General features: G+C 42.0%; 1 protein-coding gene across 2 annotated transcripts; it reads left to right on the top strand.

Moving 5' to 3' along the window:
- Positions 1-416: 416 nt before the first annotated feature.
- On the top strand, positions 417-20,468 carry LOC101949247 (riboflavin-binding protein-like). 2 transcript variants are annotated; one of them, XM_008166741.4, is made up of 7 exons: positions 417-652; positions 2,432-2,591; positions 3,432-3,531; positions 4,684-4,812; positions 12,932-13,043; positions 19,039-19,271; positions 20,032-20,468. In XM_008166741.4, the coding sequence occupies exons 2-7, from the start codon at positions 2,444-2,446 to the stop codon at positions 20,048-20,050; spliced, it is 741 nt and encodes a 246-aa protein (XP_008164963.2). In that variant the 5' UTR covers positions 417-652; positions 2,432-2,443; the 3' UTR covers positions 20,051-20,468. The 2 variants fall into 2 exon arrangements, with proteins under 2 accessions (XP_008164963.2, XP_065409816.1); XM_065553744.1 differs by having other exon boundaries at positions 597-722.
- The last annotated feature ends 3,345 nt before the right edge of the window (positions 20,469-23,813 follow it).

Here is a 23,813-nt window from a genome sequence, read left to right as displayed (position 1 = left end):
GCCCGTTAAAAGCAAGAGAGTGGTTGTTTTACGGATATAATACAGTGGGGTCTTGATCCACCGCAATGCAAAGAATCATAATAATTAATAAATAAGAACATAGGAATTGCCATATTAGATCAAACCGGTGATCCGTGCAGCTCATTATCCTGTCTCTAACAATGGCCAGTAGCAGATGCTTCAAAGGAAGGTGCAAGGAACCCTGTGGTAGGTAGATAGGGAATAACCTGTTCATAGAGGCTATTTCTTCCAACCCCCCATTAGTTAACGATTGGTTTATACTATCAGGCAAGAAAGGTTTCTATCCCTTCTAGAACTCTTGGTGAATGTTGGTGCGAGGGGGGTGTTGCTTTTTGTTTGGGGTTTTTTGCTTCTTTTTCAAAAACCTTATCTATCGTGCCTGTATTTTCTTGTTCACCATTAGTGATCTGCAAGCAGTAAATGAGCATTATTTGCAGGTCAGTTTGTGTACCAATTGTGTGTGTTCCTGAGATAAACCTGTTAGCTTTCCAAAGAGTCAAGGAACTCTCCTGAGGCAAACAAACTCTGGGGCACGGATACTAGGTGATATATAGAGAGAAGAGAGCGTGCAAAGCTACTTACTGTTTTCCAGTGTGGGGAAGAGGTAACAATCAGAGAGACAGCGGAGGAGGTGAGAAAACACTCAAATTGCAGAGACAGCTTTCTTTTCCTGTAATATTTTGTTTTCTTTATACTGAAAGGTAATATAGGGACTGATCCTGCAGTCCTTACTCAGGCAACACTCTCCAATAAAGTTCATGGGGAGTTTTCCCTAAGGATTGCCGTTTATTTTTCATAATATGCACAAATAATTATGATGTGGTTTATGTGGAAGGTTCTAGATTTACATAAATAGTTCACTAACATACTTTCGCAATCTGTATTTTGGGGAAATGTTGGTCTCAGAATGATTTGTATCTTTTATTTTTGGATTCATCATCTTTAGAAGATGCAGAAAGAGCCTCAGCTTTTGTAAATCAGCAGAGCCCCACTGAAGTCAAGGAGGCAACATCAGTTTCCACCAGCTGAGGATCTGGCCCATTGTCTTAAAATCCATTAGAATGAGTTCACCTGTCACTGTATGTAAAGCATAATTTTCTACAGGATGCAACAGAAACCTGGAACTTATGGAACAAATTCATCCATGCTGTAAAGCCAGGGAAGTCACTGTAGTTACACCAGGATAAATTTACACCAGTGTATCTATAGGAAACCTGAAATCATTTATTGTTTTTTTAAATTAACTATTTAGAACTAACTTTGCTATACATGATTTTTTTTTAATCTACTGCTTGTATCTAAGTTATCACAATAATATTTTTGCCTAGTTGGTACACTTTATGAGGTTATAAATTAACTGAAAAAAATCAGGAAAAAAGACCTGGGGCAAAATTTTTAGAAAGCCAGAGTGACTTAGGAGCTAAGTCCCACTTTAAAAAATGACTTAGGGAATTAGGGTCCTCAGTCACTGAGGTGCTTTTGAAAATGTTATCCCCAGTCATTACTGTGGATAGCTCAAGGAAAATCTATGCTCAATGTGCACCAGAGGTTAGAAAAGCAAACAAAAATGTTAGGATGCATAAGAAATGGAAAGCAATATGGCAAATATTATAATTCCATTATATAAGTCAATAGTCTGACCTTTCCTGAAATATTGCTTTCAATTCTAGCCACTGTATCTCATAAAGGATGTAGCAGAAATATCAAGGGGTTAGAAACAATCAGCAAGAATGATTAGAGAGGTCTGGAAAAACTTCCATATGAAAAAAGATGGAAAAGATTAGGACTACTTAATTTATGAGGAGATAAATAAGAGGGGACAAGATAGAGGTATACAAAATAATGACTGTATAGAGATGGTAGACCTTGGGTAAGTCACTTTGCCTCTGTGCTGCAGTTCCCCATCTGTAAAATGGGGATACTAATACTTCCCTATCTCACAGTGGTCTTGTGAGGATTAAGTGCTTTGAGATCTATCAATGAAAAGTGCTGTATAAGAAATAGGTATTATTATTATTCCACTGTCCTCTGAAGCAGCTAGTGCCGGCCACTGTCCCAAATAGGCTACTGGACTAGCTAGACCTCTAGCCTGATGTAATATGGCAATGTGTATGTTCCCATGAATCTCAAGCTGTGTTAAGATTCAGTGCCTGAGGTTCTTGATCTCAGTCATTTCCCCTGCTTGGCTTCAAAATCTTGCCTGTTAATAATACAGTATTAAGATATTGTGAAAGAGAAAGGGGACAAATACACGTATACATATTTGTCTGTACATCTTTGCTTAGCACTTTTTAATTTTTCTCCTTTTCTAAACAGTGCTTCCTATTAGTGTTATAATCGAGTATGAAATTTCATACCAAACTTTTCTCAGAGATAAAGGACCTCACTGAAACGTCTTCTTCCCTTACAGGGCAAGTGCAGAATGACCATGTTCAAGTTTGCTGTAGTCCTATTTTTTGCTATCCTAGCAACATCCACCTGCAAAAGGGATAAATGTCTGGAGGGGGGGACTCACAAGCATAGACCAAGCCCTGAGCTGGACATGCATGAATGCACACTGTACTCTGAATGTAAGAGCTGTTTAATCTTTGGCAGAGAATTTTCAGAATAGTTTAAAAGTTGACCTTTGCATCAACTAACAGTCCCTGCCATCCTTTTAATTACGTTAACACTGTGCAATATTTACAATAAGAGGTTTGTTTGAAAAGCAACTTTTATTGGCTTTTTCCTTACTACGTCCAGTGCCAATTGCAGAGCCAGATACTGCTCTCCTTGAGACCGGCTGCAAAACGATTGGCTTCAGTAACTGAACTTCAAAAATGTCTGATCCAAATTTCATCCAGTTGTACTCCATTTACTTAAGCTCACACTAGGGATGATTTGGGCTTGATATGAGTATGAGAATATTTAAAATACAGCATAATTGTCTGGATTGTGATGTCTCAGTGCACAAATTATAGTCCCAATTAACTTTCTGACCTGATTAAAAAGTATGAAAACTAAAATGCTGTACTGGATATAAATATAAGACTAAAACCAATATTCACTGCATGTCATCTTTTTTCTTCTTTATTTGGTAACTTCTGTATGAAAAGGCTGGAGTTCCGAAATGTCACTCCTCCAGCATATGACAGCTGGTTAAACACCACTTAGCTTCTTGGCACTGACTGAATACATTCTCACAAAACAATATTGATGCCAGTTCAGTCCCACTTAATCAGCGGGCACATTATCATTTCCGAGATCATTCACTTACAAGTCGTAGAAAGTCTTTCTTTTGTAAAGCTTCCCTCCCAGTAGTTACCATTTTGGATTAAGTGCCAAAAAGATTCATTCTAAATGTTGAGTTTTCCAAATGTTGAGTGTTAAAGTAAACCCTCATTGGAGTCTCTTTGTTTTATTTCCAATAGCTTCCTGTTGCTATGCAAACTTCACAGAGCAGTTGGCTCATTCACCAGTAATTCAAGTAAGCAACAGCTACTGGAACAGATGTGGGAATCTCAGTAAATCGTAAGTCAGCTTTGATATTGTCTATGTCCTGGTGCAATAGGACTATTCCACAATAGCTGAAACTGCCAACATTAACTCCCCCTGGAATTTCTGATGGAAACTCCATAGGTTTTTCTGGAGATGTTGCCTAAAGTGGCTGCCCCCATCTTGGCCCCTCTGCCCAGCTCCTCTTTGCTCCTTCTCTCCTCGCCCAAAAATCCATGGAGTCTTAATCACACTTTATTCAGGCAGAGTGGTTTCTGCCATTTCATGAAGGGGAGTGACAGCTCTTAAGACCTGCTCTTTTAAAAAATGCTCTCTCTGGTGTGCAATCATCTGGCAATACAAACCAGTAACAAACCTGGTTTAACTGGCTGGTTAAGCCACATTTACAACCATGCCTGCTTTGTACTGCTGTAGTTGTCCCTTGTTTAAAAAAACAGATCGATTAGATTAAATCTTAAAAAACAAAATGTAAAAGGAAAGCCAGAAAGGAAAATTGCAAATAATGAGAAAAAAATTTTGTAGTCTTGTGAGCCTTGTAACCATAAAAAATGTTTTCCTAACTGAGGCTTATAGTTCGTTGCTAGATTTTTAGAGTTTAAAATATGACAGGCTACACAAATAAAAGAATGAAAGTGCAAAACAATTAAGCAAAAACATATTTGCAAAAGTAATAGCGATCTCCTGCCACTCCCAGGAGAACAACTACAATATGTGGTTTTTCAGTAACTTCAGCTGGACTAGAGAAAATCTAAATCCTGGTGAAATCATGAAACTATAACACAGAAACAAAGTTTGATGCTGTGGTTTGAGGCTACATTTTATTATTGCCTTGAACTTGATCATTTTGTGCCAGCAAAAACTCAGTGGCTCAAATGTTTGTATAAAGCAAATACAAAAGAAGCCCAAATATGATGAATTAATTCATTTAAAAATTAGAGGGAATATTCAGGAACTTTTTTGCATGATTTGTCCAGTTCCAGTAATTACACAGGCAGAAGCCGCACCCAACATCAAAGGAACGAGTTTAGAATCTATACACAAATAGGACGAGAGGATGGATTTAAACTGCTCCATCTAATCTATAGTGATGGTCCTGTTGGAAAGTGTGGACTGTAATCTTGGATGCTGAGAAGCAGACTTAATTGTTGTTTTTCTCACTCAATATAGCTGTGAGGATTACATGAAGAAAATTGAATGCTTTTACCGGTGTTCCCCACATGCCGCTCACTGGATCAATCCCAACTACACTGCTGGTATTGAGTTTGTTCCTTTGTGCCAAAACTTCTGTGATGACTGGTAGGTTTAACACTTTACACTGCTCATATGTTTTGGTTATATTTGAGATACCTGCATTACTCATGTAAGGGGTAGCCACAAATGTGCAAATAATGACCCTCCCAAACAAGTGGCAACAAAATTTGATAGCACTCTGCATCATTTATCTCCCTTCTTTTGTTCAACTTCTCTTTGTTTTCCTACACCTCTAATTTTTCCCCTTTGAATTTATTACCCTGTAAATAATAACATAACTGGCATGGGCAGTACTCAGTGACATCTCCAAGTCTAGTATAAAGTCAGTTTATATAATGGTTTATAATGGTTTTGGAAAGACAAATTATGTGAGCAGCATAATCACATATATTATCTAAATATGTGCCCATGATATAGATACAATTCCTTTATTTCTGTACCTATTAAGTACACTGTGGAATCATGGGATAAACTAACATAAATTCATTTATGTAATAAATTTAATTTATTTTTAACCTTTTGCCTCTTCACCTGTTTTTTGTCTACTAATCCATCTCTGCTGAAACTACTTCTAATACTCCATATTTCAGAGCAGTTTTCAAACAGCCCTCATTTAATAAAAATGATAATGATCTAACCCGAAAATAGTTAATTTTTGCTTCCCCCAAATACAACTCAGATAAAAGCAGGTAGTGAAAATTACTTTTTGAGATGCAAGGCAGGTGGTGGGATAGTTTTAAGCCCAATATCTTGCAAATCATCAGGTCTAGACATCTTGGATCCCACTGGAGAAGTGAGAATTCTGATTTTCCAGTGATCCAGATCCAGCATCTATTTATAGGTATAGAGAGATGTGAAATGTAGATCTTTAATCATGAAACCTTGGTATTTAGCAAAGCTATGTTAGAGCACGTATAGGAGCTGGAAAAATGCATTTGATCTATTTTCTCTATTACCTTTAGGCTTGTGCATAGTAACTAGAGAATTTTGGCTTTACTGGGAAAATGATGTGAATGTAATACAAATAATGGTTGAGATGTTCAGAGCAGTCTAGAAGATTTAGACACCTGTCTTCCATTCAAATTGATGAGAGACAAGGTGGGTGAGACAATATCTTTTATTGGACCAACTTTTGTTGGTGAAAGAGACAGACTTTCAAGCTTACACAGATCTCCTCAAGTCTGGGAAATGTACTCAGAGTATCACAGATAAATACAAGATGGAACAGATTGTTTAGCCTAAGTAGTTAATACATTTCAAGAGAGCATTCAAGGTGAAGTGCCCCTTAAATACCTGTCCAGTCATAGGGGGGAAAGGAGGGGAAAATGCTGGGGATGGGGTTTAGTAGGTTACCAATTGTTGAAATAAGCCATAAATCCAGTATCTCTATCATAGGTACTAGAACTAGAGGTGATGGGGGGGGCTGCCACACCCCCGGCTTGAAGTGGTTTCCATTATATGCAGGGTTTACAGTTTGGTTCAATGGCTCCCACACCCCCACTATACAAATTGTTCCAGCACCCCTAATCTCTATTCAGTCCATGATTCATAGCAGGGGTGGCCAACCTGAGCCTGAGAAGGAGCCAGAATTTACCAATGTACATTGCCAAAGAGCCACAGTTATACGTCAGCAGCCCCCTATCAGCTCCCCCCATCCCGCCCTCTGCCTCCCGCCCGCCGGCAGCCCCACTGATCAGCACCTCCCCGTGCCTCCTGCCCACCACAATCAGCTGTTTCACAGTGTGCAGGGGTCTCTGGGCGGGAAGGGGAAGGAGCGAGGGCAGGGCAGGCTCGGGGGAAGGGGCAAGAGCCTTGGGGGAAGGGGGGGAGTGTGGTCAGGACCTGGGGCAGAGCTGGGGGTTGAGCAGTGAGCACCCCTGGCACATTGAAAAGTTTGCGCCTGTAGCTCCAGTCCGAGAGTTAGCACCTATGCAAGGAGCCGCATATTAACTTCTGAAGAGCTGCATTTTATAGTATCTGGAAAAGTTAAGAACTTAAATTCCCAGGCTCATCTTTTGAAGGTGTATGCAGGTTTCCTTTGAGGATGAGGTCTGATAAGTCAGGTACAGAGTGATCACTTTGTGAAACGTGTTCACCTGTGGGTGACAGGGTGTTTTTGTCTTTTATTGGTTTTCTGTGTGAGTTCCTTTGAGAGCATAGTGATTGTTTTGTTTCATCCACGTAGTTGTTAGTGGGGCATTTAGTGCACTGGGTGAGGTGGGTTGTTTTTTTTAAATATGTCCACTCTGCTCTGTGTCAAAGCTAGAGAAGGCAGGTCGAAGAAGGATAAAGCTCGTGTGTTCCACCAATGACTTTTATCCTGTTGTAGAAAATTCCATTTTGCTGGAAGAGCAGAATTGTTGACCATGGTTTTAATCCTGGAGCTTTCAGCGGTCTTTTAGATATGCTGGGCCCAGATTTCTGAGTGCCTGGGAGACAGGGACCAAGACCTTTAACTTGACTGGATAGGCTCAGCTCTGTGGATTCAAATCCAAAACCACCACCACTGAAATTTGAAGGTGTTTAGATAATAGATTCCAGGTTGGGCCCATCTCTTATATACAGTATTTGTATAGTATCAGAGTGGTAGCCGTGTTAGTCTGGATCTGTAAAAAGCGACAAAGAGTCCTGTTGCATCTGAAGAAGTGAGGTTTTTACCCACGAAAGCTTATGCCCAAATAAATCTTAGTCTTTAAAGTGCCACCAGACTCCTTGTTGTTTTTAAAGAGTCCTGTGGCACCTTATAGACTAACAGACGTATTGGAGCATAAGCTTTCATGGGTGAATACGAAGAAGTGGGTATTCACCCACGAAAGCTTATGTTCCAATACGTCTGTTAGTCTATAAGGTGCCACAGGACTCTTCGTCAGTATTTGTATAGGAATTGCTGTCTTTTTATTTATCGTGGTGCCCAGTATATGCTTGGCTTTTTCCAGACAGATAAGAAAAAACAATCCCTGTCCCAAGGATAGACAGACAGATATGTAGACAGGGGTTAGGGGGAATGGGAAACAACATATCACTTTTTTCTCTAATTTTTACTCTATGTACATGTCACCATGATTCATGATAGGAAGCATTGCAAAAGTAGGGCTTCAAGAGGAACTTAAATATGGAGCGATAAGGGTCTTGTGCATGAACTCTGGAAGGTGACAACTTCAAAATGCATAAGAAGCAGCATGGAAAAGGGCATGGAGGGGTGTCATGTGAAAAGCTGATAAAGGAGCAACTGAGGACAGCATCGTTGGCAGAGCAGAGGGGGCAAGGGAGTGACATGAAATATGAACAGTCGAAGGGACGGGCAGAGTTATATAGCATTTTGAAGGTGCTGGCAAGAAACTTAAATCTGATGCACTCATGGACGGGAAGACAATGGAAAGGATTCAGAGGGAAGTGATCAGACCAATAAGCGAGGAGACGACTTCCACTCTGTTCTGCAATTCCATCTGTTGTTTCAAGGCCTGATCCAAAGCTCATTGTAGTCAGCTGGGCACAGATCCTCAAAGGTATGTAGGCACCTAACTCTCCTTAAAATCAATAGGAGTTAGGCACCATACCCTTGACGGTCTGGGCCTTGGAGTCTTTCTGTTGGATATCAGTGGACTTTGGAGCAGGCCCATAATAGGCAATATGAGGTACCACTGAAAGCTAGAATAAACCTTGTACAATCCATATCAATCATACAAAAAGTCATTATCTATCTGTTACGTAAAATTAAAGAACAGCATAATGGTGAAAGAAAATACACATAGCCCATGTAATTTATGCCAATTTTAAGGCCCCTTTTCCACTGCCAGGGTGGTGGAAAGCAAATGAGAATTAGGCCTGTAATGTATATTACGGGTTTCCGTGATGTTACAAAGCACTCCAGTTTTCCTCATGTGGTTTAGCTGAATATAAACAGAACCAGCTGGTAAATCATGTTTTGTAACCTTAAAGAAAAGACCATTTTGGTCTGGGAGTTTATGCTCCTCGGGACAAGGTCTGTCCCTTCTTGAATGTCTGGAAAGCACCAAGAAGATAGTGAGCAAATAAGAAGTACTTATTTATCTGCAGTATTACTTTCCATCCTATTTCTTATGCATCCCACTCATCTGGTACTCCAGTTGGTGTCATATATACCTGGCATAGGACACAAATATACAAATGACCCAATATATTATATGCATGGGTGTGTGTCTGACAGCTTTCAGTGTCATTCCCATTCTCTCGTCCCACCCAAGGCCAGAGACTAAAAAGGTATTTTGAACGAACTTCCCACTCTCCTTGACATTCCAAAGTAGGATTTCCAAGATTTTCCACATTGTACTCATGGGAGTCCTTTTAGTATGCTGCAGCGCTCCTGGGGAAGTGACCTACTTTCTCCATGTGCTGTGAATGTGCCTGCTGTATACTGTAGTCTTTGTGGCCAGAAATGTGCATAAGATTCTGAGAGAGCAGTGATTTCATTTAAAATAAATTCATCTGACTAGCCTGGGGCCTTCCCCTTTCTTCCTATTGTTATAGGATTTCCTGCTGCCATCAGCATTAAAACTGGTCTCTTTGAAAGTCCCTATGAACCGTGCAGAGCCCTGTGGGCGGCTTTCTTTCTGACCCATCTGTGAAATGGGCCCCTGCCCATCAGAAGGGGAAGCATGAATTCTGAAAAATAATCCTGAACATTCAAATAAGAATTAGCACCAAAATAAAAAATACTTAGCAGTGAAGTAACCTGCCCTGTGAAAAGCAGATCAGTCTTAGGCCTGGTCTACACTAGGCGGGATCGATCTAAGATACGCAACTTCAGCTACGAGAATAGCGTAGCTGAAGTCGACGTATCTTAGATCAACTTAGAATCACTTACTTCGCGTCCTTGTGGCGCGGGATCAACGGCTGCCGCTCCCCCGTCGACTCCACTTCTGCCTCTCGCTGTGGTGGAGTTCCGGAGTCGATGGCAGAGCGATCGGGGATTGATTTATCGCATCTAGTGTAGACGCACTAAATCGATCTCCGATAGATCAATCACTACCCGCCGATCCAGCGGGTAGTGTAGACGTACCCTTAGGCTATGGCTACATTAGAGAATTTACAGCAGTGCAAGTGCCCCACCATAAGCTCTCTAACGTAGTCACTCTAAGCCGATGGGAGAGAGCTCTTCCATCGGCTTAACTGCTCCAGCCTCCGGCAGTTGCTCTGTCGGCAGGGGAAGCTCTCCCACACCGCGCTTAAGTCAGCACAAATTATGTCGCTCAGGGGGAGTGGTTAATTCACACCCCTGAGCGACATAACTTACCTCGACTTAAGCTACAGTGTAGCCATAGCCTTAGGGTGCCTGCTGGCTGGTGTGAGGGGCTTTCAAGTTTGCATTTGTGCTTTTCACAAGCCTTTTTTCATGCCTCAAGGAGCCATGTGTGGGTTTCTGGACAGCATGAATCTCTTCAGATGTCAGGACCTTGCATAATTTTGCCCCCCCCCCCAATTAGCTCCCCCTTGAGACTTAAAAAAAAAGCCTATGAAAAACAGGGACTGTCTCTTCCTACATGTATGTATTGCACTCAGCACAATGGGGCACTGATCTTGACCGGAGGACCCTGCACATTATACTAATATAGATGATAAATACAAATAGTGATTAATTCAGGTTCCTGTGGGACAGTGTCAAGCCCCCTATTCAGCAATACTCCTAAGCACATGTTTTTAAGTGCTTTGCTGAAGAGGGAAGGATTTAAGCACATGCTTAAAGTTAAGCATGTGCTGAATTGGAGCCTAATTGCTGAAGCTCTGATGTTGATAGCTGTACCAGTGCCAGACACAGCAGCACAATGGTACTGGCCAAGCCTGCCTGTCAGTGGCATATTAAGGCTGGATCATAAGAATTGGCCAGTCTATGACCTGCACTGCCAACAGGGCCCCAAAGTCCAGCAGCAGATTCACATGTGGGCAGGCTTGGGACTATTCCATTCTCCCACCCAGTCGTTGCTCAGTTCAGATCTCGTTTATCCTCCATCTGTTCTTGCTGTTACCCCCACAAGGGGGTGTGATGGAAACAGATTTGAGTCCTTTCTCGAAATGGAGAGAGACTTGTGATCAACAAAGCAACATAGGACTTTGGACAACACACTTCCTAGATTATTCTGCTCAGAGTTCGCCAAAGGCTATCCTTGAAAAGTTGAACTCGTACAATTTAAAGTTTAACATGTCATTGTATCACTACTGAGTGGAGTTCCTGGTATCAGAAGTCCACTCCAGCACTACCAGGTGATTACTGCATCATAAAAGCTTGGCTGTTGAAAACTGACTGAATGTGAAAATGTGAGACAAAAGTATTTTCAGCTTGTTGCACACATTGTATAGAAAACAAGTTTAAAATAGCTTTGATCGCTCCTAAGTTTTCAAAGACTAAGGGCCGAATTTGGATGTGAATGCATTGTTGTTCTTATTATTTATAATACACCAGCACCTAAAATCCTAGTAAGGATTGTGGCCCCATTGTGTGAGGTACTGTACAAATCCATTAGTAGCGATAGTCCTGGACCTAAAGAGCTTATAAACTAGGGCTTAACTTTGTGTGTACAATAGTGCCAACCTTTGCAATTTGATTTTGAGTCTTGCCCCAGCTTCTGGAGTTATGTGACTATGTGAGAATCTCAGCTTTAATTTAAAAAAAAATTAAGTTTCTAGCCTTCATGGTTGCAGAGAAAACCTTGAAAAGGGGACCTGAGTGTACCCTGAAGATTCAAAAACAGAAAGCAAATTGAAAAAAAACCCACCAAATGTCTTCTTTTTAAACATTTGCATGATTTTAAGCCAATCTTGATTTTTCTAGCCCTGGCTCATGATTTAGGAACTCTTGGGGTTACTCAGATGAGTAATTCCACTGAAATCTTTGAAACTACTCAGGGCAAGTCTACACTGCAAATTAAGTTGACCTAAGTTACGGCGATGTGTGGCCACCACACTAAGTAAATCGCTTTTGTATGTCCACACCACGCTCCTTGTGTGGCAGTGCGTGTCCTCTCCGGGAGCACTTGCGCCAGTTTAACTGTCATTATGGGACGGCTTCTGAAAGGCAGCAATAGTCGCTGTAAGCAACACAGTGTCTACACTGACACTGCATTGACCTATGTGCTATGCCTCTCGCGGAGGTGGAGTTATTAAGTTTGTGTAGTGGACGAGTTACATCAGTGGGAGCTACACTTTAGTGTAGACACTTACAGAGTTAGGTCAACGTAAGCTGCCTTACGTCGACATAACTCTGTAGTATAGACCAGGCCTCAGACACACAGAGGTACGCTGGTGTGTAAGTGTTTGCAAAATCTGGGCTTTAGGGAAGATAAGGCCCAATACGTGAATATAACAAACAATAGGAGAGGGAGGAAGCATGAGAGTAACAGTAATAAGTTACTTTTTCCTTATATAGGCTAACAGTTTACAGTACTTGACGATTACAAATAATTTACCTGCTTTTTTATTTAATTGTCATTTAAAATAGTTCCTATCAAACCATAGTCCTCTGGGCTCCTTTAACATCCTCTCTTCTGCCCCCAGCTTCAACCCCCTAGAACTAGTGAACCTGGGCTCTTGGACTATTTTTATATGACCTTATTTAATTGCTCATTAGTTGATTGCTTTCCCCATTTCTTTAGAACATAAGAACAGCCACACTGGGTCAGACCAATGGTCCATCCAGTATCCTGTCTTCTGACCATGGCCGGTGCCAGAGGCTTCAGAGGGAATGAATAGAGCAGTTATGGAGGGATCCATCCCCGTTGTCCAGTCCCAGCAGCTGGGACTCAGAGACTTTACAGACTCTTTACAGCACCCTTCAAACTGGCATTATTAGCTTCTTTCCTTTTGTAAATATAAAAATTCCCCACTTCTCTCTGAGGATGGTCTGTCCTTGGGGTGCCTGCCCCAAATGGCTGCTGCTGTCCAATTTTGGCTCCTTGTAGATGCTGGGTATAAGAGAGCAGAAAGTCCATGGATCAAAGATGGAGTTTGCCTCAGTTTCCCTACAGTAAAAAGGAGATAATATGATCACTGGAGGAAAAGTGCTATGTAAGCACAGAGTATTAGCAGAACTCATGCGCCCGTCTTTGTGTGACATCCGTGTAATCCAGTGACATCTCTGAAGAACAAGGAGGTAAATAATTTTACTTTCTGTTCCTCACTAACCTCCATGCAGGTATGAAGCATGTAAAAATGATGCCACCTGCATCCACAACTGGCTGACAGATTGGGAATGGGATGAAAATGGAGAGAACCACTGTAAAAACGAATGCATCCCCTACAATAAGGTGAGAAAGCACACCGGATCAGTTACAGGAATAAGAGAATTAAAAGACAGTGAGCGCTACTTCCTGAGGGGTTAACTCATCAAAAAAGTCTTTGGGGGAAAAAAATCAACAGGTAAATTGTTTGGACTTCTACAATTCCAGGTTTTGTCTATACATGTCTACCCCGATATAACGCTGTCCTCAGGAGCCAAAAAATCTTACCGCGTTATAGGTGAAACTGCATTATATTGAACTTGCTTTGATCTGCCGGAGTGCGCAGCCCCGCCCCCCAGGAGCGCTCCTTTACCGCATTATATCCAAATTCATGTTATATCAGGTCGCGTTATATCGGGGTAGAGGTGTACCAGATTTTTTCTTATTTAATTTCTCACCTTGGGTGAAGCAGGATGGCAAGAAGTAGACCCTGATATTTTAACCATTGTATTGTCTAGATCAGTGGCTCTCAACCTTTCCAAACTACTGTACCCCTTTCAGGAGTCTGATTTAGCTTGTGTAGCCCCAAGTTTCACCTCATCTAAAACTACTTGCTGACAAACTCAGACATAAAAAATACAAAAGTGTTCCAGCACACTATTACTTAAAAAATGCTTACTTTCTCATTTTTACCATATAATTATAAAAGAAATCAACTGGAATACTGTATTAATATTGTACATATATTTCAGTGTATAATATACATTTCAGTGTATAGCATACATGTACCCCTGATTGAGAACCACTGGCCTAGATACTACAGTGTAGAGAAATATTAACTTGGAGAATACAACAAAAGGAGAAATGTCTATGTGATTTAAGAGCCTGCGTCCCATGGACTTTCGATGAGAGCTCCTAAGTGCTTATGTCTCTTTTGAAAATGGGATGTAAGCTCTTAAATCACATTTTTTTAAAATATTTACCCTTTAGATTTGACGCATCTTTACCCTGTTTGTACTTTTGCACTCATGCTTTTTTCCCCCGGGGAAGAGAGTTTGTCCTCCAGATCCCTGTGGAAATCCTTAGACTCCCCCTGTTTTTCTTCCTTTATCCTCCTCAGACCCCTGCTGGTTAAACAGCAGCACTGACAGACTTTATATGAGCTCACCCAGTCCTTCTGATAAAAGTCTGATGGCTGTGGTGCCTAGCCTTCTGAGCAAGAGTATAAAATGACGGCTCACATGGGGTCACTGAGGAATCCTAGGGAAAAAAATTGTCTGGGGCCTGAGCCAAAGTTAATTGAAGTAAATGGGGGTCTTTCCACTTACTTCAGTGGCCTTTGGAGCAGGTGAAAATTGTGTAGTGTGGGACTGTAATACAGTAACTGGGTTTTGAATATTCATAAAGATTTAGTTTACATGAGCCTGTGAGAACTGCTCACACAGCAGGGTTCCCTGAGGACAGAGGATGGGGACTGAACTGAAAATTCATTGGTGAAAACGGGTACTAGGCTTGCAAAGCTGTTCGCCTCCAAGTCACTGTTACTTGAAGGTGGAACAGGGTGGTGGCGAATGACTGCAGTTGCCACCTGAAGGCTGTTCAGTGGCCTCTGTGAGAGGAGATGATGTGGGGCTGGTGTCTGCATTACAAAACCCACCACAAGTGGCAGTCTCAGCAGAAAAGACTATAAATTAATGGGCTGTGGAGACGAAGGGCTTGACTTTCGGAAGTGCTGAGAATCCATGCAGCTCTGGTTGAAGCAAAGACGGAAAACAGCCCCTCAGAAAATTGGCTCTGAGCGCCCTTCCGATAGCTACAGCTGGTCCCTGCTCATTCTGTGCCTGTTCTGGAGATAGGCTGAAACCTTCTGTCACCTTTCACCATCCCTAAACTCACTGGTAGTTACTTTTAAAGAAAATATATCCATCAGCCGGGAAAGACCGGGCAGCAAATCCAGAAGTCTTATCAACTCGAACCAGACGCTGCAGTTCTTAAGCTAAACACAGAGCCACGCCCCTGGCTGGCCACGGTCATCACCAAATACTGCTCATGATGGTTAGAAAGAGAGTAAAGAAGAGGATTCTCCAAAGCAAGTTCTCTGCTACTCCACATTCATTTCCACGGCAATAATCATTTCATCTGAAGCTAAAAGCTACAAAAATATTATTGAGACAAGGTGGGTGAGGTAATATCTTTTATTGGACCAACTTCTGTTGGTGAGAGAGCTTGTGTGTGTGTTAATGGTTTTTAGAATCAATTGTTCTTTATTGCAATTTTAATTAAATGGCAAGAAACATGTATGATAATGGACATAGAGGCTTTCGGTTATAGAACAAAACGAATCATCTAACTGAAAGATTTGAAGATACATTTATGTTATACAAACAATATACACGTGGGAGGAGCTGAGGAGAGGAAATGTACAATGTCGTATAAAAGATACACTCAGTTCAAAAGTACAAGGGCCTGATTATCCATGGCCTTGACCTTCTGTGATCATCGACAATTGTAGAAAAGGGGTCTATAATGCTGCCCAATCACAATTGTTATGTTTTACTCCTGTTTTTTACAGGTATCAATGACTGCACAAGGTGCAAGGCCCGTTATGTTTAATAACAACCTCTGCCAGCAAAATTATCACATCATGGCTCTCTCCGATTACCAAAGCACAGTAATACAGTACATCAGTGGTTCTCAAACTGAGGGCTTCAGCCTGGGTGGCAGGGCTCAGGTTACAGGCCCCCTGCCTGGGACTGAAGCCTTTGGGCTTGGGCTTTGGCCTCCCCGGCCTGGGGCAGTGGGGCTTTGGCTTTTTCCTCCCCCAGGGTGGGGGAGCTCGGGCGGGCTCCGGCTTCGGTCCCCCCTCCTGGGGTCCTGTGGTAATTTTTGTTGTCAGAAGGGGGTTGCGTTGCAATGAGGTTTGAGAACCCCTGTGGTACATAATTCAAATTAATAGTATTCTGCTTGTTTACATGGCAATAGCCAAAACACCTCAAAGCACTGTCCAAACCATTTAAAAAAACATGCTTTCAGGGTTAAAATGAAACGCTGAAAAAGTCAGACTTTGCTTGCGCTTGGAGTGAGCTTCTGGAAGGGAAGTTGCTGATATCCAAAAGGCACAGCGAGTTCTCGAGTGTCAGTGCATTGCAGACAGATGCTTTATTTCTTCAAGTGCCTTTAACCCATATGGTGAAGCAATCAACAGCCATGCATTTGACATGTGAATGGCTGGAAGGAGTATTTGGAACTAATGCTGAATATCAAAAATGTACAATGGATCCTAGCCAGTTTTACACATGCTATCTTAAAATTTATCAGCCACATGGTATCATTGTTCTGCATGCAGAGCACTCAGCAAAAGGAACTTAGAGCAAAGCCCACAAGTAGAATACAGCCTGAGGCCTGGAGAAATGAAAAGCCTCTGCACCAGTTTGAGGGCTGGTATGCTTTGTCGATTCTCTTCTGAATATCCTGTAGCCATAGCAGCAAGATCAGAATAAAGTGAATTGCATAAGATTAATCGAGCAAGTATGAGAGTACGAGTGAGTGATTTGGAGTCTGTTGGACACCAGGGCTCAATCTAGAAACGTCCCTTACATAAGGGAATACAGAAAGGCATATTTATAGATTTTACTGGCTCCTGAACTGACCAGCAGGATGTAAGGAAATAGCCAGGACTGAAGGAATAAGCCTTAAGCCAGTGAAAGGGACAGAAATAGAGAAGATACAGCCAGAGGGCTAGATTTTCCTGCTCTGGGTGTGCAGGGGGGAAAAGGATGCAGAGCCCCTTGCACACCTTGTGGCTTAGATCCCCCTCATTGCTCTCTGTGCACTGGCTGGCAGTCTCAGACCTGCACTAGAGAGAGCACATGTTCAAAAAGGAGGAGAAAGTTAGTGGCCTGCTGCCCGCCTTCGCCCTCCACGAGCATAGCACCTCCAGCAACTGCAGCTTAGATGAAGCCAGCTCCCTGCCATTCCGTTTTAGCTTTAAACGCTACATTACAGCGCAGAGATTTTGAGGGCTATTTGGAATGGACTCCATATGATTCCCAGATGATAGATTGTAAGAAGAGACCATTATGAACTAATCTAGTCTGACCTCCTGCATATCACAAGCATAGTATACACCAGGGGTTCTCAAACTGGGGGTTGGGACCCCTCAGGGGGTCGCGAGATTATTACATGGGGGGTCACAAGCTGTCAGCCTCCACCCCAAACCCCGCTTTGCCTCCAGCATTTATAATGGTGTTAAATATATAAAAAAGTGTTTTTAACGTATAAGGGGGGTCGCACTCGGCTTGCTGTGTGAAAGGGGTCACCAGTACAAACGTCTGAGAACCCCGGTATACACCAAGATCTCCCCCCCACCTCCCCCAAGCAAAGAAAGAGACAGCTTCTTCAGGAGAAGAAGAGACCACTCTGGGAAATGGGGGGAGGGTGCAACTCACGGACATGATGGCCCCACCCCTGCTCCCACATAACTGGGCCTGAGGAGCTAGCCTACAAATAACAATCATTAATACTTGGCAGTTATAGCACCTTTCATCCAATGATCCCTGAGCCACAGAGAAATGAGTGACTTGCACAGAGTGAATCGTCTGGGAAGAGACTCTCTTTATTATATGGACACACATGGGTGACAAGGGTAACTCGAAAAGCTGTTGCATGTGGCAGAATTTGCCACACTACTGGAAACTCAGCATATTTATAGGAACTAATGCTTATGGGCAAGGGCTCCACTACACTCACTGCACACTTATCACTTCCATTAGCAATAACAGTGTGTAGGGGAGGGCGTCTGCATAACAACGAGAACAATAGACCATACAATACTTTGAATATTTATAGTAATGTCCATCAGGGCTCTCAGAGTGCTTCACAAGCACTGAGTTAGTCTGACAACACCCCTATTGGGATATGTATTATACTCATTTCCCACTAACAAAGGAATGCAGAGACAAGTTAAATGACTAGACCAAGGTTGCAGAGTGAGTCAGTGACAAAGTCAGAAATAGACCTCAGTAGTCCTTCAATCACTAAACAATACTTCCTGCTTTTTACTCCCAAGCTTGCTTCATTTGCCATCCCGCATATGCCAAGTACTTTATCAGCTTTATTTTGCAGGGTAGCTAAGTCTCTTTTGCAACAATTTAAACAGAAGGTATTACAAATCAACAGCAAATATGTGGAGGACAAAGTGCAAAAAAAGATAACATTAATGACCTATTCATGGCTTTGCTAAAGTACATGACCTGCCAACTCTGCTGACCTAAAGGCTACCTGTTCTTAGCTTCTCCAACCAATAAGATATGAATGTTTATTTGAGTCCAGGCCAGGAGGGCAGCAGGTTACCATGACATAAACAAAACAGTGAAGAGGTTTATTTGCAGTGTGGTCATAAAGGTCACTCTAGGTAGTGCTTCCAAAAAAGATTTTGGTACAAAACAAGATATAGGACAGATTCATTTTAAACTGGTACAGGGACCTGTAATTTCCTTGAGCTGGACATGTCCCCTTGGGGGACTCACTCTGAGGAAGGGCAGGTGATGTTGTGGCTCTCTGACTTCCCTTGGAGTTCCTACAAGCAGGGGGTGGCTGTTCTGAGTTCCGCCTGTACTCTCTGTATGGGGTCCTGAATGGCCATAATGTACATATACTGACAACAGTGAAATTCTAGATAGCCACGAACCTGTTAGACTGCACCGCTCTGTGGAGTAATAGATGATTTCAGCTTCCAGAACTCTGTCTGATACAAAGGTCACTAAAACAAATACATGTCAGACTGTCCTGGCACATTTCTTGCTGTATGGGGTCACACACACACACACTGGCTTTCATCAATGGCACCCAGCATGTGAAAACAACTTAGAAAATAAGGGGCTATATTCTTCTTTGCCCTGCACCTTGCAAAGTGGTTCGCCGCAGGCTAAGTGGGTCTCACACACTACCGGGCTGATTTGGCAATGTTTTAGATCCTCTTTACACCGGTAGAAATGACCAAGGGCAACGGCAAATCAGGCCCAAATGTTTTTGATGGGTGAGGTGTTTTTTTTAAATTTCATCTGTTTTGTTTGACATCCAGGTGTATGCAAATGGGACTGACATGTGCCAAAGCATGTGGGGGGACTCGTTTAAGGTGAGCGAATCCTCCTGCCTCTGCTTGCAAATGAACGAGAAGGATGCGGTGGCGATCAAGTATTTAACTTCCGAAAGCTCGGAGGAGAGTTCCAGCGTCAGTAGCAGCGAGGAGCGCGCCTGCAGACGTAAACTGCGAAAGACTGAGCTCCTAACGGAAGAGGAAAGGGGGGAAATAGAGTGAGTACTGGGGGGTTTACGGTACAACAAGTTCTAAGGTTTGGGGGAGTAGAAGGGGCTCAGTGGGGTAATGTCAGGCTGCCCTACCAGTTGGAGTTTGGGAGATCACATAGATTACGTCACAAGAAATTAAATCAGTGGCAATTGCTCATGTTATACCTTATCTGATTTTTGTCTCCATCACAAAACAGCTAGGCAGATTAGCACTGACGTGTCCAATTGAGGACGACACTTTCAACTTGAAATGAAATGGCCCAGAGCCTAATGACTATGTTTAGGGCTTGATGTTTTTTCAGAGGTGATGAGCACCTGTAGCTCCCATTGATTTCAAATGGAGTTGTGAGGACTCAGCACCTCTGGAAAATCATGTCTTTAGTGTGTATAAATGGAGAAGATTGCAGCCACCCAAATCTTGAATGTGGAGATGCAGCTCTGAGATTACAAACTCATGCTGAACACTGCCTGGACTGAGCTGGAGTAGTACATTCAGGGGGAGGCCAATGGGGGCTGGCTACTGATAAATGAAAATGTAATTCCTCATCAAGATGTAGGTGCAAAATGATAGCTTACTATATACAGACATACGCATTAGTCCATAGGGGATACTAAACTATACTGGACTAAACTGTATATAGGGATGATTTTACATGTCACAAAACATGTTCAATATTAGTGAGTTTTTACTTTAAACAATGTCATTATAAAAGAATCCTACAGTGTGAATATGACGTATGAACTTGAGCTTTATTAATCCCCACAGGGTGTTTGAAATTCTGTGACAGAAGGGACCTGGTTCTAATCCTCCCTGAAGATCACCAGACTGATGCCTCAGGATGTCACAGAGAATGTTCTGTTTCCATTCTCCACCGCCAGCACTACTGCCAAAGCTAAACCAAACTCTGTACTAATTGTAAGGGGACATTATCCTGATAATAGTGGATCAAATTCTGCCCTTGGTTACACTGGTGCAATCTCTTTGATGCTGGTAAAGTGCCGTGGATCTGTCTGGTTTTCTCAGTCACCTATCACAGTGATCTCACCAGTGTAATTCAAAGGAGGATTTGGTGTCAGCGGGCCAGATTCTTGGCTGGTGTAAATCAGAGGTATGTTGATTTACACCAGGTGAAGATCTGGGCCCTCGCTTTTAAAATGTCATGGCTCATATTAGCAATAAAATGAAGCATTTTAAAAATCCAACATGCTTATCCTCCGGCTACGTGTTTACTTTCTGGGTGTCACACAGCTAGACTGATCAGGGACCCTTTCTGCTTCCTATCCCCTTGATTGTTTCTTTAATGATGAAATCATTCCTACCAGCATGAGATTATTTTGAAGCCATTTTTACAAAGTCTGCATTTTGGCCCAAATCAACTTGTCAGCATCTGTTTCAGTAGCGAGGGAAAGAATTTGGACTTCAGCTACCTCCTGCCAAACGTTCCCTCACGAGATTGCGACAGTCTGCCATCCCATGCTCTTCCCCGCTGCTGAAGCACTTATCCGAACCTTGAACATATCCACCTGAGCCCCAACAAACAGTGGCTCTCTGGCCTCCCTGCTTATCTCGCCTCCGTTCCAAAAGCCCAGCAAACATGTCCTCTCTCTCTCTCCTCCATCGCTGTCACCATATCTATAGCTCCACCCCCCCCCACTAGCTTCCTTCACCTTCTGCATTAAATGCAAGCTTCAGCACCACTCCTCCCCGGTCTGCATCTCTGCTCTCCTTTTCTCTTCATTCCCCTCCACTGCCTTTGCTCTGGCCATAGCCAGTTCCCCCTCACAACCAATACAAATACACCCTTCTGCCATCCTCAGCTTCTTGCCTTCTCCTACCTTGTCCCTTAGTCCCAGAACAGTCTTCCTCTTCTCATATGCTCATCTGCCACCTTCATTCACATCCCTCCTTAAAACACTACTTCAGTGGGGCCTTTCAACGACACGCCACTTATCCCTAGAGCTTGGATACTGCCAGTGCGGGACCCACGCTCCCCTAAGAACTGCCTTCTCTATCCATTGTATACTGTGTCTGAACCACCCCACTTCCTTCCCTGCTCTCGAAGGCCTTGACATCTTAGGGGGGTATTGATGTAGGCTATATTGTAAGCCTCCTGGTGAAGGCACAACATACTTGTATTCATCTGTGAAGTGTCATGCACACCTACAACACAATAGATCACGATTACAGCAGCAGGAAACATTCAAGCTAATGGGCAAACTCGTTCTAGCGCTCTAAGTTTCACAGCTTTGTGTATTAAATGACCAACATTATTTTGACTGTACATTATAATAATAATAATAATAATTAATAATAATAACAAAGCACTGAAGCTCTATATTCATTTGAAGGACATATACAATCAACAGAAGTGAAGTAAAAATATATAAAAAATGTGCAGGAAGGAAATTTCAAATGTTTTAGGTTGTTGAATGCCTCTATATTACCTTTCCAACAAATAGGAAACCAATTCAGCGTTCCCACATTGCACCAGTTAAACCAGAGCATTGTGGGATGTTTATCCCATTCCCTAGTAGATGTTGTTTAACATCCTCCTTGTTTACTAATGAACTGGAAAGTATTTCATCATCCTCACATGATACAAGCACCTCGTCCTGCTTCTTTCCAAATATACCACAGAAATATCTACGAATACTTCTGTCTTTTCTGCATCATTATTAACAATGTTACCATCTCCATCTAGTAATGAGTCTATACAGTTGCTAGGATTTCTTTTGTTCCTAATATACTTAAGAAATTCCTTCTTATTAACCTTAGCCTTGCAGCCACGGATTTTTTCCTGTTGTCTTTAGCTTCCCTTGTCTTTTTTACACTTCATCAATTCTAATTTATATTGGTTGCTATCTACTTTTCCTTTTTTAATAGTTATGTTAATAGAGATCAATAATGATAGTCATTTGACTTTCTCTTGCACCATTTATCTGTGGTGCTCATAGCACTTTGCAAACATTAATTAATTCTCAGAATGCCCTGAGGCACTCGGAGGTTAAGTGACTTACCTGAGGTCACACAGAGTCAGTACACAGTTAGGACAAGAACCCAAAAGTACGAATTCCGGTCCCTCATTCCTCCCTGAGAATTAGCTAGTACTTGTAAGGTGCTCTGTGATTCTAGGATGAACGTTCCTATATAAACGTTATTGCAGATAAGTTACAGAGGGATGTTCATACTGAGAAAATCTTTATGAAACAAATGTGAAATTTAGATAAATTAATTTTAAGTGTGAAACACCCCAATTTTCCTTTTATATTTTGACAGCTACAAAAGATATTTGTGTCTTAAAAGAGTATCTCCCATCCAGCCCATTCTTTCTCTCTTATTTACCTATTCATTGAGGTCATAATGCTGAATGTATGACATCACAATCATATCTCAGACTGTGAAGTCTTACATATGGGTTTGTGATGATATGACAGTGGCAAGCAGGAAGTAAAGCAAACTGGTGATGAAGGAACGGATCTTCTACAAACTTAATAAGGGAACAGAAAAAATTATCAATCATCTCTATTCCTTTTAGCTGAAACGTTAATGTTTTTCAAGTTTCAGTCAATATGAAGCTGTCTCTTTAAAAGCGCCAATATAGGCAGAACCCCAGATGTCCCAACTACTGCAGGAAATATTCCCAGGCCTGCCCACTATCCTGCAAACATAGTACTACTGCTTCCTCATGGAAGTCATAACATATCCCACACTGTATTTCAATGCCATTTCCACAGGTGCCCCATGCTGAAGGCACTAATTTTGGAAATTACATTTCTGTACAGGTGGCCTTCTGGCGTGCGGTGGATACCAGGCATATTTTCACTCTATCTAATCATGTGTGGCACACAATCCTATTATTGATTCTCTCCTCAGTGAAACAAATGTACAAACTGTGCATTGAAGGTGCACAACCTTGGCATACTACTAAATACTATGGAATAAATGGAATAGAAAGATCTCGATGCAAATTTTAATTTCTTTCCTCCCTTTGATCTCCTTACCTCTTCTTCCATCCCCCAGCTGAGCTATGATTCATGTTTCCACTCCACATATGCACACAAAATCTTTGCACAATGGGGGGGAAGGGGAGATTGCATTCCACATTAAAATTGTCACCTTAGCTAAATGGTTCAGATGCCTGTTGCATCTTTTCCCTACTCCCTTGTCAGGGACAACAGTGATTTTTAGAAAATGTGGTTAAAATAAAGAGTCCAAAAAGCATGAGGATTTGGAATGCATTTTGAAGCCCAGTCCAACCCTACCAAGCCAGGATTTAAATTCACAGGTGGCTGCCCTCTAGCAGAAGTAATTTTCCTGTTGGCAAAAGATGACTTTCAGTTTAGATAATATCACATTACTTAGAGGGTTAATTTAGTGTGACATCTCAAAGTTTATAAGCAAAGCAAATGGTGTATGCTGTTTTCAGTATGAAACCAATCATCTATGTTAAATAAATATTGGCAGAGGGTGATAAGCAGACTCATAAACTCAGGCACCAGATTGTCCCTCTGGCATCTCCAGGTAAAAGTTGCAGAAATACATTCCTA

This window comes from Chrysemys picta, chromosome 8 (assembly GCF_011386835.1).
Source record: "Chrysemys picta bellii isolate R12L10 chromosome 8, ASM1138683v2, whole genome shotgun sequence".
Classification (NCBI taxonomy): domain Eukaryota; kingdom Metazoa; phylum Chordata; order Testudines; family Emydidae; genus Chrysemys; species Chrysemys picta.
The sequence above is the reverse complement of the archived record's forward strand: the minus strand, read 5'-3'. Positions and strand labels throughout refer to the sequence as shown.